We start from the raw sequence: 11754 nt of genomic DNA on the forward strand, positions 1-11754 counted from the left end.
ATATCTGGTTATACCACAGCACCGTTGATTCTGGATTCTGATTGGTCAGAAGGTGTTGATTCATTTTCTATAAAAGCACAGCTATGACAACAATTCAGTTATTTTAAGTTTATATTAAAGCACTCGCTCTAATACGTTATCGTTTCTATAGTAACGGCTCATTCACAGGGACGTCTAAGACGGATGCTCAACATAATCTATGTTTTCTGAGATGCTCTCTATGTTTAATATTTACGGAAGGAGTCTCCAGTGTCAATGCTTTGTAACAGTCGGAGGTAAAGCTGCAGCTGTAAGGGTTCTTCTCTCATGAGAAAGTTCTCAGGACTGTGGAGTTTACGTGTTCCGGTTTTTGCGAGGTTTGTGTGTGTGTGTGTGTGTGTGTGTGTGTGTGTGTGTGTGTGTGTCATTAAATTTAAGAGCAAGAATAAAGAGAGGCTGGTGAAGGAACGGTAACGGAAGCGAGAACAAGAACGAACTTGTTTCATGGATGTTCCACAACACTGACATGCCATTCTTCAATAAATAAAATAATAATAATTTGATAGAATTAAACACTTAGTGACCTTTCGTAATGTTCCTTGCTGAAAAAAATGACAGAAATGCTAATGGTTTCCACTAAAAAATACCGTTACAAACCATCAGCTAACCATTAAAATCATTATCATTACCATTACTGGTCCTTAGTGGTATCCATTAGACATAACATGCCACCAATAGAAGGCAAATCACCAGTAGAGATCCACAGGGACTATTGGAGTGTTCCATAAAAACCATTAAAACCATTATAAATTCTGTGAGGGTCTCTGTTGTTGTTTTTTCAGCAGGACTTGCTCGATCACTCCATCCCGTCGTTGATTATTCCCCTATAACATCACGACACTGAGTGTTTTATAGTGTAGCCTACATTTGATTATTTTATGACTATGTCCTAATGCAAGAACGTCTGTGAAACCTTACACATACCGTAATCTACAATAAAATATCTTATTGCTAAATCTTTGTTGACATTTTGTCCTAAGGGTATCGTTTTTCACACAAAAGTGTTTGTGCGATTGTGTTTACTCTCAGAATGATTATATGACTCACTGAACTGATAACTGATTAAAAAAAAAAGCACCTCAGATATGGAAAGTGCTCTCAGTAAACTTGTACACTGTTGTTTAGAAGATGGCTGATTGTTTCCCTAACAACACCATTTTGACGGATTTAAATGAATAACGAATAACGTGTACATGATTATGTTCTACACTCGAATGAGAACGAAATGTCTCATCAAAACAAAACACTTCTTTTTGCGACTTTGTGCGTAAAAACAACAACACAACAACAACCTCTCTCTACAAACTCCCACTCGAGTGTTTTGAACAATGACAGACGTCTTGAGGACCAATCAGATCGCTGTACACGTCCCAGCTTCGCTATTCTCTAAGCTGATTGGTCTGCTTCTGCATGATGGGCGGGACCTTGTTGCCCGGTTTTCCTCTTAATGCTTCCCGCAGTCGCTCTGCTGGACTGAAACTGGATATTTATCCTGCGAAGGTGAGACAATGGAAGTTGAAAAAACGCCGGTTTTAACTTTATAAACTCAGAACTTCTGGATATAAAGTCGGGATTTGATTTGTTTCAAGTCGGAGGTTGAAAACAACTCGAAGATTTTGCGAGTTTTAACCGGAGCTGCGTGTATTTTTTGTCTGTTTCGGGTTACTTTTACAGTAAAGGATTTTTCTGTCCTTTGCTCTTTTATTTATTTATTTTTTAATTTTTTTTTTTTTTTTTTAAAGTTTCTTGGTAAGTTTACAGCTTTAATCTCACCTTGGGTTGATATTATACATTTGAAATGACTCTACTCATGATATAAAGTTCATTTTAAGAAGTAGTAGTAATAGTAGTACTGGTTATCCTAGGGTCCTTATGCAATGCCATAATGTTGAGTAAAGCACCTTTAACCTAACTCATATCATCCTGGGGTTTATTGATCATTTGAATATGGTTTATAATACATTCCTAGCGCCTGTATTTTAGTAAACAGTTCTCTGCTTTGATAAGAGTTCATCCATGGTGTTTTTTGGATTTGTTTTTCTTCTCAAAGCTGTTTTGCTGCAGATGATTTCCAGCCCAGCCGGATGAGTCAGTCATCAGTCAGTCATGATGGGAAATATTTACCCTGGCTTTGCTTTTTAAAACCTGTCCCGTCCCCCGTCCCCCTTTCCTAAATACCCCTTCATCGTTTTACACGTCTTTTCTATCAACTTGTTTCGAGACCAGAAAGCAGAATGGTGGCACCGTGATGACTGACGTGTGTACTGTAAGGATACGAGTCGCTCAACGTCGGTCAGTCCTACCTGGGTAAACCAGGGCAGGTGTAATTTCCAGGTTGTGAAATGGTTTTACTATGTGAAGGCGGTCATGAAGGAGACGGAGATGGTTAATAATTGACAGGGAAGTACTAATAAAGGTGTGTGTCTTGATACTGAATGTAAATGGCAAGCAGTCCACACCCCCCCCACCCCACCCCACACACACAAAAACACACCCTTAAGGTCTTCCTACATCGGGAAAAACAACGAGTGATCATCAAGTGTCCTGATTCGGTGAGCCTCTTCCGAGCGTAGCCTCGGATTCTCGTTCTTAACTGACAGGGGCGAAACCCTTCTGGTGTGGTAGCCCGTCCGCCTCGACGCCGTGCGTTCTGAGATGCTTTTCTGCTCACCACGGGTGTAAAGAGTGTTTGACTGAGTTTACCGTCCCCTTCCTGTCAGCTCTAAGAAGTGTTCCTGTTCCTCTCTGTCACGTCAACAACGCGCTTTCACTTTCGGAACTGGGTGTTTTTTTGTCTTTCGCACCACTCCCTGTAAAATCCCAGGAAATACAACCCACCACAACAAGTCACAAAAAACAACCCCCATCCCTCCGCCCCCCGCCCCCCGCCCCCCACACCACCACCATTCTGATGTTTGACTTGTATCTGCGTGATTTCATGCATGGACAGGTGGACAGGTGTTCCTAATAAAGTGGTGTGTATATCTGAACAGTGACAGCGGTTTGCCGACATTCTTATTTTGTAAATCGTTTCCAGGAAAAAGTTTTTTTTGCCAATCAATCAAATGCTCGGTTGGTCCCGCCCATACTTACCTCTCAACAGTAGCAGCTAGTTAGCATCAATCGTAGGTTGTTATTCTCCTTCTTACTCCTTGGAAATTGAATACGTGTGTGTGAGTGTGTGTGTGTGTGTGTGTGTGTGTGTGTGTTCATTCCCCAACAACAATCATCTTATCTAGCTACTTAGATTCGGTGTGAGGTCATGCATATCTCAAACACCGCTGGCTCGCCGTGTCTGACTTCCTGCTTCGAAAGCAAATACATCGACGTACCGAATCCTTGCTGGGCTTTATTCTAATCCCGTGCCTGCATTAAGAGACGTGCTAGCACGTACAGGAAGCTCAGGCTTTAACACAACCTCAGCATGCTAGAATAGAACGTGTATTGACCGATGTTAATTCGTCCCTCAGGACTCCAGGATGCCCCAGACGACGCCGTTCGCAGCGAAGTTTCCTCAGAACCCGTACGGAGGAGGTCATACTCGCTGCAAACCTGTGGAAGAGAGCTACGGCGGGCTGAGATATCACGACAACAACCTCGTATCCGGATCACTCGAGGCTCTCATACAGCACCTCGTCCCCACTGTGGATTATTCACCCGATGTAAACCTTTATTTCTTTTATACCACAGCAATTTTCCTATGATACAGTTTTCACTTATTAAAGATTAAAGATTTTATCCATCATAGCTACATTTAATATTTGAATATAGTTCCTGTTCCCGTTTATGTTATCGCAGCTATAAACTAAACATAAGGCCAAAAAAAAAACCGCATCTTGTCGTTACGGAGAAACCGCAAAAAGCGTAACCTCCTCTGTCCTGAAGATGTCTGCACGCTTAAAGTTACAGCTTTACGTAGCGCTGACACTGGAGACTCCTTCCATCAGTGTTGTACACAAAACATTGACTCTCCTTACAGATTATTTTCTTAAATCCGCCGCACACGTCCGCTGTGAACGAGCCGTTACTATAGAAACGATAACGTATCAGAATTAATATAAACCGTCAGAGCCTCTGTTGTCCGCTGAGAACTAATCGACACGTTCTGACCAATCAGAATAGAGGATTCAACAGCGCTGTGGGGTAAGCGGAAAAACCATTTGTTATGATTACGATGCGGTTAAAAATCCATTCTTAATGCTTATATATTCTAAGAAATTTATGTCTTACGGTAATTTATTTATTTTTTTTTACAGCGTGATCATGAAATCATGAACGTAAACGGTTTCTAATATCATCATTACGCAGAAAAACAAGTCACTGATTGGACAGGGAAATCCGTTTTTATTTTTGTTTGTTTATATATATATATATATATATATATATATATGTTTTATTTACCTTGTTTTCATTATTGATTACAAAGCATTGATTTTTTTTTTTTTAAATAGTTTTTGCTACGTTACCTTTTATTAGTGTACTGTAGCGCTTTTATTTATAGTTAAGCACAGTTATTTATAATTTATAGTTACATATTTATAGTTAAGCACAGTTACGATTTCAGGTTGTTGTTGTTGTTGTTATCTTTAACCTTACGTGTTTAACACGTTGCGCAATTCTTGCCGTATTTCAGAGGTCGTACATCTTCACCTTCCTGCTGAATTCCCGTCTCTTCCTGCACCCGTTCGAGCTCATGTCCAGAGTGTGTTACTTGTGTGTGGAGCACCACCGAGTCGGCGACCCTCAGGTCGATAAGGTAAAAAATATCGCGCGCTCGCGCTATCCAGAACAAGCCGGTATCGGTGTTATTACATAAATATAATCGATGCATAACTATGCGCATGTTTATTTCCACACTCTTCCACTGACGAATGTGCCCGTGAGAATTTCGGTTGAAATCATCATCAATATGATAATTATTATAGTAATATTTTGAGCGTAATTTAATGGCAATTATACATAATATCGACCTCGATCTAACTGCGGATTCATTCTAAAGAAATGAGGGAAATTTCTGTTCATAAAGCATTAAATATTGTGAATAATATCCAGAAATGACGTTATTAAACTAGATTGTTTAATATTTTAATATTCAGATTGTATGAAAAAGCGTTCCTGGCCACAAACCCTTGATTTACGTACACACTAAAGACGGCGTGAAATGTAAAGCGTGTTTCCGAGTGGTAACGGCATAATTATGTGGGCGGGGCTTTGGCTTTGTTTGTCAGAATTTGATTGGCTTATGGCTTATAATAATAACTGTAAAAAATATAGTATATTTATATAATAATGGAAAAATATATATATTTTCTCGGACATTCCAAAGCATTAATCGTAGCTATAAATGGATAAAAAGTATTATGCGTTGTCCATTAAATAAAAATAAAAAAAACGTAATCATTGGCAGTTTTCCCATTGTTGGGAGGTATAAGAGGAATAAAGCTAATGTAACGCCACTTCATAACACATTTCAGGGGTGTGTTTTTTTTTTGTTGTTGTTGTTGTTTTTTTAAACTTTCTTTTCTATGTTCTGTTTATAAAACCACTTCCTGTTTTGCTTGCAACAGAAACGAATCCGTGACATCGCGCCGAAGATCGTGCAGCTTCTCACCGAGTGGACGGAGACGTTTCCGTACGACTTCCGGGACGAGCGCATGATGCGCAGCCTGAAAGAGATGACGCACCGGCTGGCGTTCGGGGATGAGGTCAGCACCGCCTCTTTCACTTCTAAAACTTCTAGAGATGATGTCATCATTGCAGGAGAATGATGACATCGTTGCCTTTTTAAGCAGACGTGAAATCCAGCACTCTCTCTTTCTTTCTTTCTTTCTAAGACTGTTGCTTAGCAACGCAGCCAGTCAGACGTCTGTGTTCTCGTGCGTTAGACTCGAGAGGACAGCGGTTTTATCTGAGAGCGAACGAGACACACGAACAGTGGTGTGAAGAGATGACGCTGGTGCTGGTGGAAATGAGGGTTTGGTTACGTGCGAGCTGGGGGATAAAACGCAGGAAACGTTTCATGTTGTAAGGGCGGACGATACGGCAAAAACATCAAATATATCACGATATTTTCCTGATACAAAAATGTTCTCGTACGTTATCGTTTCTATAGTAACCGTTGATGTGGTGAAGTTTTCTACAAGGAGAATAAAGGTTTATTTTACATTTAACATCTCTAACATGACGAGCAGCTTTTTGTTTTTGTTTGTTGATAAACATCGAGAGAGAGAGAGAGAATGAAGAGATGCTGGTGAGGGAACGAGCGTTTATAGCTGCTATAACGTAAGCGAGAACAGGAACAAACGCGTTTTACGGACGTTCTGTGACATTAAATGTAGCTAGAAACGGATAAAACGTATGCTGAGGTGGTGATTTAACGAACAGAAAATTGTCATTGTTGCAGAACTGCCGCGGTATAAGAGGAATAAAATACCTCGGGACGTGGCCTTAAAGGGAAATAATCGGCGTTAGGGTGCTAACGATTATTTTCCTGTAACAGTCAGGCCCAAGGTGTTTTATTTCGTACTTCTGTCGTATCAGAACTCTCGGATCAAGCGTCCTCACTCGCATAAATAAACTCCTCACTTCGATGTCGCTCCCGATGTTCCGTAGTTGTCTCGGAGAGCGATGCAGCGTCTGATCCAGCGACTCCTGCGCAAACTCACCATCCTGGGACAGTACGAGGAGTCTCTGGTGACGTCCAGCACGGCGGTCACGCCGTCATCGGCGACGGCGGCGGAGAAACCGTCCGCTCTGAAGGCGAAGCAGCACGTGCGGAGGGAGGAGTGTATTCTGAACGTGTGCGACGACCCGTTCATCCTCGCTCAGCAGCTCACGCATATCGAGATGGTGAGTGTGTGTGTGTGTGTGTGTGTGTGTGTGTGGGTGGGGGGGGTATTCACATAGTGTCAGATACTGATACTCATGCAGGTATTATGGGATGGCATGCTAACGTTCGCTTAATATTAATGCAAACCTGCATAATCGAGCTATACTATACAGCGGTAACACTAACAGGACAAAATCTAAATTGCGCTGTAAAAAGATTTACAAAGTTACTATAGAAACCGGAGCGTATTAGAAGATAACAAAGATTTGCGACCTTCTGACCAATCAGAACGAAGGATTCTGATCGTTCTGTTGTGTTTGGCTTACAGGAGAGACTGGGATACATCGGCCCTGAGGAGTTCGTCCAGGCGTTCGTTCAGAAAAGACCTGCTGATAACCATAAGGTGAGGGGGTTTTTTTTCCCTCTCCGCACATGGATTCAGTAAAAAACAACAACAACAACAAAAAAACCAAACAAACCTCTAAACGAGCGCGAGTGACTCAGCGAGTCTTTAACGATCTCGGCGTGACTTTTTAGATCAGGTGACTCGGCTCCAGAAGGAGCGAAAACAAGGGGCGTAAACAACAAATTAACGTAGTTGTTTACGGTATTTAATCAGAGGTTCGTCATTAAGGGAATTTTGGATGCGTGCAGATTTGTGTGTGAAACATTTGTCATGCAGATATTAAATAGAAACCTCCGGAGTGCATTCTTAGCTTAACTCTATCCACCTGGGGTTTCTTTATAAATCTCGGTATAACCTTTTTCTTTTTTTTTTTTTTAGTTTTGCGGATAAACAAGTTATTTGGAATCGAATTAAAGATGTCCGCCAAGTCGCGACCGCATCCGAGTGAAAACGACGGAGATATCACTTTACTGCGTAGTGATGCGAGTCGGATGTTTCATGTATTTGTATTTCATTTCTTTCTTTTGTTCAGTATTTATTTATTTATTTATTTGATGGATTTGTTCCTTCATTTTAGACAGTGGCTCCTGACGTGATTGTGATATTACTGTGAAACAAACTGAAATTGTTGTTGTTGTTGTTTGTTTGTTTTTTTCCCTCCTCCCCCAGAGTTTTTTCAGCAAAAGGAGAGTCAGTAATCTTGAAGCCTACGTTGAGTGGTTTAACCGGCTGAGTTACCTGGTGGCCACTGAAATCTGCTTGGTGAGCATTTTTGTGTGAAAAACATCACGAATAAGACGTGGTGTTAATCTGCTTTTCGCCGAAATGAGTTCACGGCATCATTTCTCAGAAATCTCCACCTCCTTTTTTTGTCTCCGCTGTTATTGACGCTGTGGCGCCCCCTGCTGTGTGTGTGTGTATATGCGCGTGTGCGTGGTTTAGCCAGTGAAGAAGAAGCACCGAGCTCGAGTGTTGGAGTTTTTCATCGACGTGGCTCGGGAATGCTTCAACATCGGCAACTTTAACTCCTTAATGGCTATAATCAGTGAGTGATGCTATATTACGTTATACTTTTGAAGCTTATAAACATGTAATAAAACCTGTGTAAAAAAAAAAAAAAAAACCTATATTCAACTGGATTTATTCTCACAGCCGGGATGAACGTGAGTCCCGTGTCCAGGCTGAAGAAAACCTGGGGCAAAGTCAACATGGACAAGTTCGAGATCCTGGAGGTGAGACGCCATTTTGTGTTCTGAATTGCAAGTACAGATTGGATCATTGTTGTTGTTGTTGTTGTTGTTGTTGTTTTCTTATTAATCTTACATTTGGTGTGTTTTTGTTATTGTAGCATCAAATGGATCCGTCCAACAACTTCTACAGCTACCGTACTGCACTGCGAGGAGCCACTCAGAGATCAGCTACGGCTCACACCGCCAGAGAAAAGGTAGGGTTACTCATTAAACAGGGTTTAACTAATACACACACACACACACTCAGGATTACTAGTGGAGTTCCGGGGACAGGTTTCGAAATGAGGAATACTGCGGAGGTGTTTCATTGGGAATGGCATTCAGGGCTGGGCGATATTATGATATAATATCAATATTGTGATAAATGATGTCATTGTGGATATCGTGATTTTTTTTTGTCCACCGTTCAGTGTTAAATATTTGTTTAATGAATAAAAAGGTGTGTTTTTTTTAATATAAAAACGAATCAATATTTTAAAAAAGTTTTTTAAAAAAGGGAAGCACTACCGTATTGCTGTGGGTGGTGACGGATGCAAGTGCCGTTCAAAGCTTTATTTAAAGAGACAGGCAGACAAATCCAAACCAATAAGCAAAAAACAGTCGAGAGCAGGCGTGGGTCAGGGGATGTACAGACGGACGTAAACCGGGCGTAGACGAGGAAACGAGGAAACGAGGGCAGGATCAAAGACATGAAGTGAGGAACCAAGATCAAAGGCTTGGTATGGCTCAGGCGGCAAATACTGAAGTTCGATACGTCACGACGTGACGATGAAACGCATCACCACCGGGAATCACCAGGAATAACGCAGAACAGCTGAGACACATTAGGGACAACCAGTAGCGTTACAAGGGCGGTGACGGGACAGAAACCAAAACGAAACACACGTCAAAACGAAACAAAGCGAAAACTCAGAAATGCACGCTGTCGCGCTACGGGCCGGTGAGCGCGCTGCTCGCTCAGCGAGGGGAAATCTCTGACAAGATTTTAATTTTCGTTTATCGTACAAATGCCTCTATTAATTTTGTATGATAATAATAATAATAATAATAATGAGACCAGCCGAGATTAGCCAAGAACGAGTCACAACCGAGTCTTAAGGGGGTCAAGGCCAAGTCAGTACTGAGTCCAAATTAAAGTAAGATTGAGTTGAGATCGCGACAGGAAACACTGAATCCTTTTTTGGGGTCCAAGCGTTTAGTCTCCGTTCTCCTGCGCACTTTTGGAACGTCCAAAAGCACCGACATAAATAATAGAGGCACTATAGCACCACGACACCGTCTTCGCTACTGAATAAAACCAACGAAAGCTCTGTTTTGCGTACCAGTCTTCTGGATTTTCTAGAAATTCTAAAGACTTTTGAATGTAAGGACAGAGTTTTCGATTTTACGGTTCAGCTTTGAATCCAGATGGTCAGAGATGTTTTGGCTCTCACATGCCATCTAGTGGGCGTTGCTTTAAATACTCGAGATGTACATGAGATGAACAATGCTGCTCGTGTTGCCGCCTAGCTGGCTTTATTCGTTGGCGTTGCCGTTGATTAGATTGTTTTCACACTTGTTGTTTGAGAAAAGACGACACAAATATTATTTATTACAAACTTCTGGTCAGGACCATGACCATATTTACCAAGACCAGTACTCGGTTAATATTGCGAATAAGTGTTGAAGCATGTGTATCTTAATCTACTTCCTGTCATCTCTCGCTCTCTCTTTTTTTTTTACATTTTCAGATCGTTATTCCATTCTTCAGCTTGTTCATTAAGGACCTCTACTTCCTTAACGAGGGCTGCGCCAGTCGACTGCCCAATGGGCACATCAACTTCGAGGTGAGTCCACAAATCCTTTATATAATACTTTTTTTTTTTTTATAATTGTTTTATTGTCTGATTTGAGCAGTTCATGACCTGTTTTAATTTTCTGTGACAGAAATTCTGGGAGCTGGCCAAGCAAGTGAGTGAGTTTCTGGCATGGAGGCAGGTGATCTGTCCGTTTGAGAGAGACAGGAAAACTCTGCAGTACCTCATCAGCGTGTCCGTCTTCACAGAAGACGGTGAGAGTTCCAGAGCTAAAGAAGGAAAGAGTTCAGCACTCTGTGTGTCATCAACAAAAGAAAAAAATGATGATGAAGCGCTGTTACTCTCCCTACCACGTAGTTGATTGTATTTTCTTATAACAGCATGTCTTCCGTACTGTTTTATTCTTCTCATACAACAAATTTTTTAAATATTTTGTTGTGGAACGTCCACCGTACAGGTCCCCGTGAATGCGCTGTTACTATAGAAACGATAACGTATTCGAACGAGCGTGTTAACGTAACGATTCTGACCCTTCCAGAGCTCCAGTTGGCCTCTTACGAGAGTGAAGGACCAGAGAACAACCGGGAGAGAGATACACGCCGCTCCCTCAGGTGAGGACTCGCATACCTTTTTAAAAAATTAAAAAAAAAGTTTAAAAAGAGGCATAGCTCAATCTTGATGGCAGATTACTTCTGATTTGGGTAGGAGGCGTGGCTTAAATCTGAAAGGTGGAAATGTTTGCTATTGTTATTAAATACAGAAGTATTTCATGTGCAAGTGGTGTTACGAAGACTACTGAGTACAATGCTAAACTGGTGGCCATAATCTTTCATTATTTGTTAGCTACGTTAGCCTCTGAACATCGTCTTGATTGATTTCGTTTTGGTGTAAAAAGAACTTTCGATGGATATCGATGTGTTTGGTCTGTGTTGCAGATCGTCTCTCAGCAGGATGTAGATGCCGATTTCTGGGAGCGTCGGAAGAGTCGGTCCTGACCGAAATGAAATAAAGTGAAACACTGCTCAGAGCGTTTTTGTTTATATGAAGCAAAAAAAATTTCATATAATTATTTTCCCCCTCTGTTGAATAATGAGACCGGATTCTCATCACAGCGTCATCTCCGTATTAGAGAAGCATATTCATCTCATCTCATGTACCTCATGTTAAGCAGTTTGTGTAAGCTTAGTGAAGTGTTACAAGCGTTATAATCTTCTGGATAAACGAAGAGCCCGTCGCTGGCTGACCTCTTCTGTTACACCGTGTAAGCTGTAAAATCTATTCCTATGTTTTGTGTGTATGTTTTGTATGCCATTTTAAATGTTTTCGGGGTTTTTTTTGTATGGATTTGGTGGCCTCGTGTATATAAACTGAACATTGCTTTATAAAGAAAATCTAAACATATAATTATGCATCAGAAGTCGATTTTTTCAATGA

General features: G+C 41.1%; 1 protein-coding gene across 3 annotated transcripts; it reads left to right on the forward strand.

Annotated features, from left to right (window-relative positions):
* Positions 1 to 1502: 1502 nt before the first annotated feature.
* LOC128620213 (ras-GEF domain-containing family member 1B-B) lies at positions 1503 to 11724 on the forward strand. Of its 3 annotated transcripts, XM_053644979.1 has the most exons (14): positions 1503 to 1788; positions 3510 to 3701; positions 4673 to 4795; positions 5607 to 5744; positions 6652 to 6888; positions 7197 to 7271; positions 7944 to 8036; positions 8217 to 8319; positions 8427 to 8506; positions 8623 to 8718; positions 10255 to 10350; positions 10451 to 10574; positions 10859 to 10931; positions 11256 to 11724. In XM_053644979.1, exons 2-14 carry the CDS (start codon positions 3519 to 3521, stop codon positions 11275 to 11277), a joined length of 1443 nt encoding a protein of 480 aa, XP_053500954.1. In that variant the 5' UTR covers positions 1503 to 1788; positions 3510 to 3518; the 3' UTR covers positions 11278 to 11724. The 3 variants fall into 3 exon arrangements, with proteins under 3 accessions (XP_053500954.1, XP_053500953.1, XP_053500955.1); XM_053644978.1 differs by lacking the exon at positions 1503 to 1788 and having other exon boundaries at positions 3237 to 3701; XM_053644980.1 differs by lacking the exons at positions 1503 to 1788; positions 11256 to 11724 and having other exon boundaries at positions 3237 to 3701; positions 10859 to 10935.
* The last annotated feature ends 30 nt before the right edge of the window (positions 11725 to 11754 follow it).

Source organism: Ictalurus furcatus, chromosome 16, assembly GCF_023375685.1.
Source record: "Ictalurus furcatus strain D&B chromosome 16, Billie_1.0, whole genome shotgun sequence".
In the NCBI taxonomy this organism is placed as follows: domain Eukaryota; kingdom Metazoa; phylum Chordata; class Actinopteri; order Siluriformes; family Ictaluridae; genus Ictalurus; species Ictalurus furcatus.

Bases quoted from the DNA above. Each gene is read 5' to 3' on its own strand.
- LOC128620213 (XM_053644979.1), top strand. From the start codon at position 3,519: ATGCCCCAGACGACGCCGTTCGCAGCGAAGTTTCCTCAGAACCCGTAC. The intron at 8,507-8,622 runs GTGAGACGCCAT...TTGTTATTGTAG, and splicing joins ACAAGTTCGAGATCCTGGAG to CATCAAATGGATCCGTCCAA. The intron at 10,575-10,858 runs GTGAGAGTTCCA...TGACCCTTCCAG, and splicing joins GTCCGTCTTCACAGAAGACG to AGCTCCAGTTGGCCTCTTAC.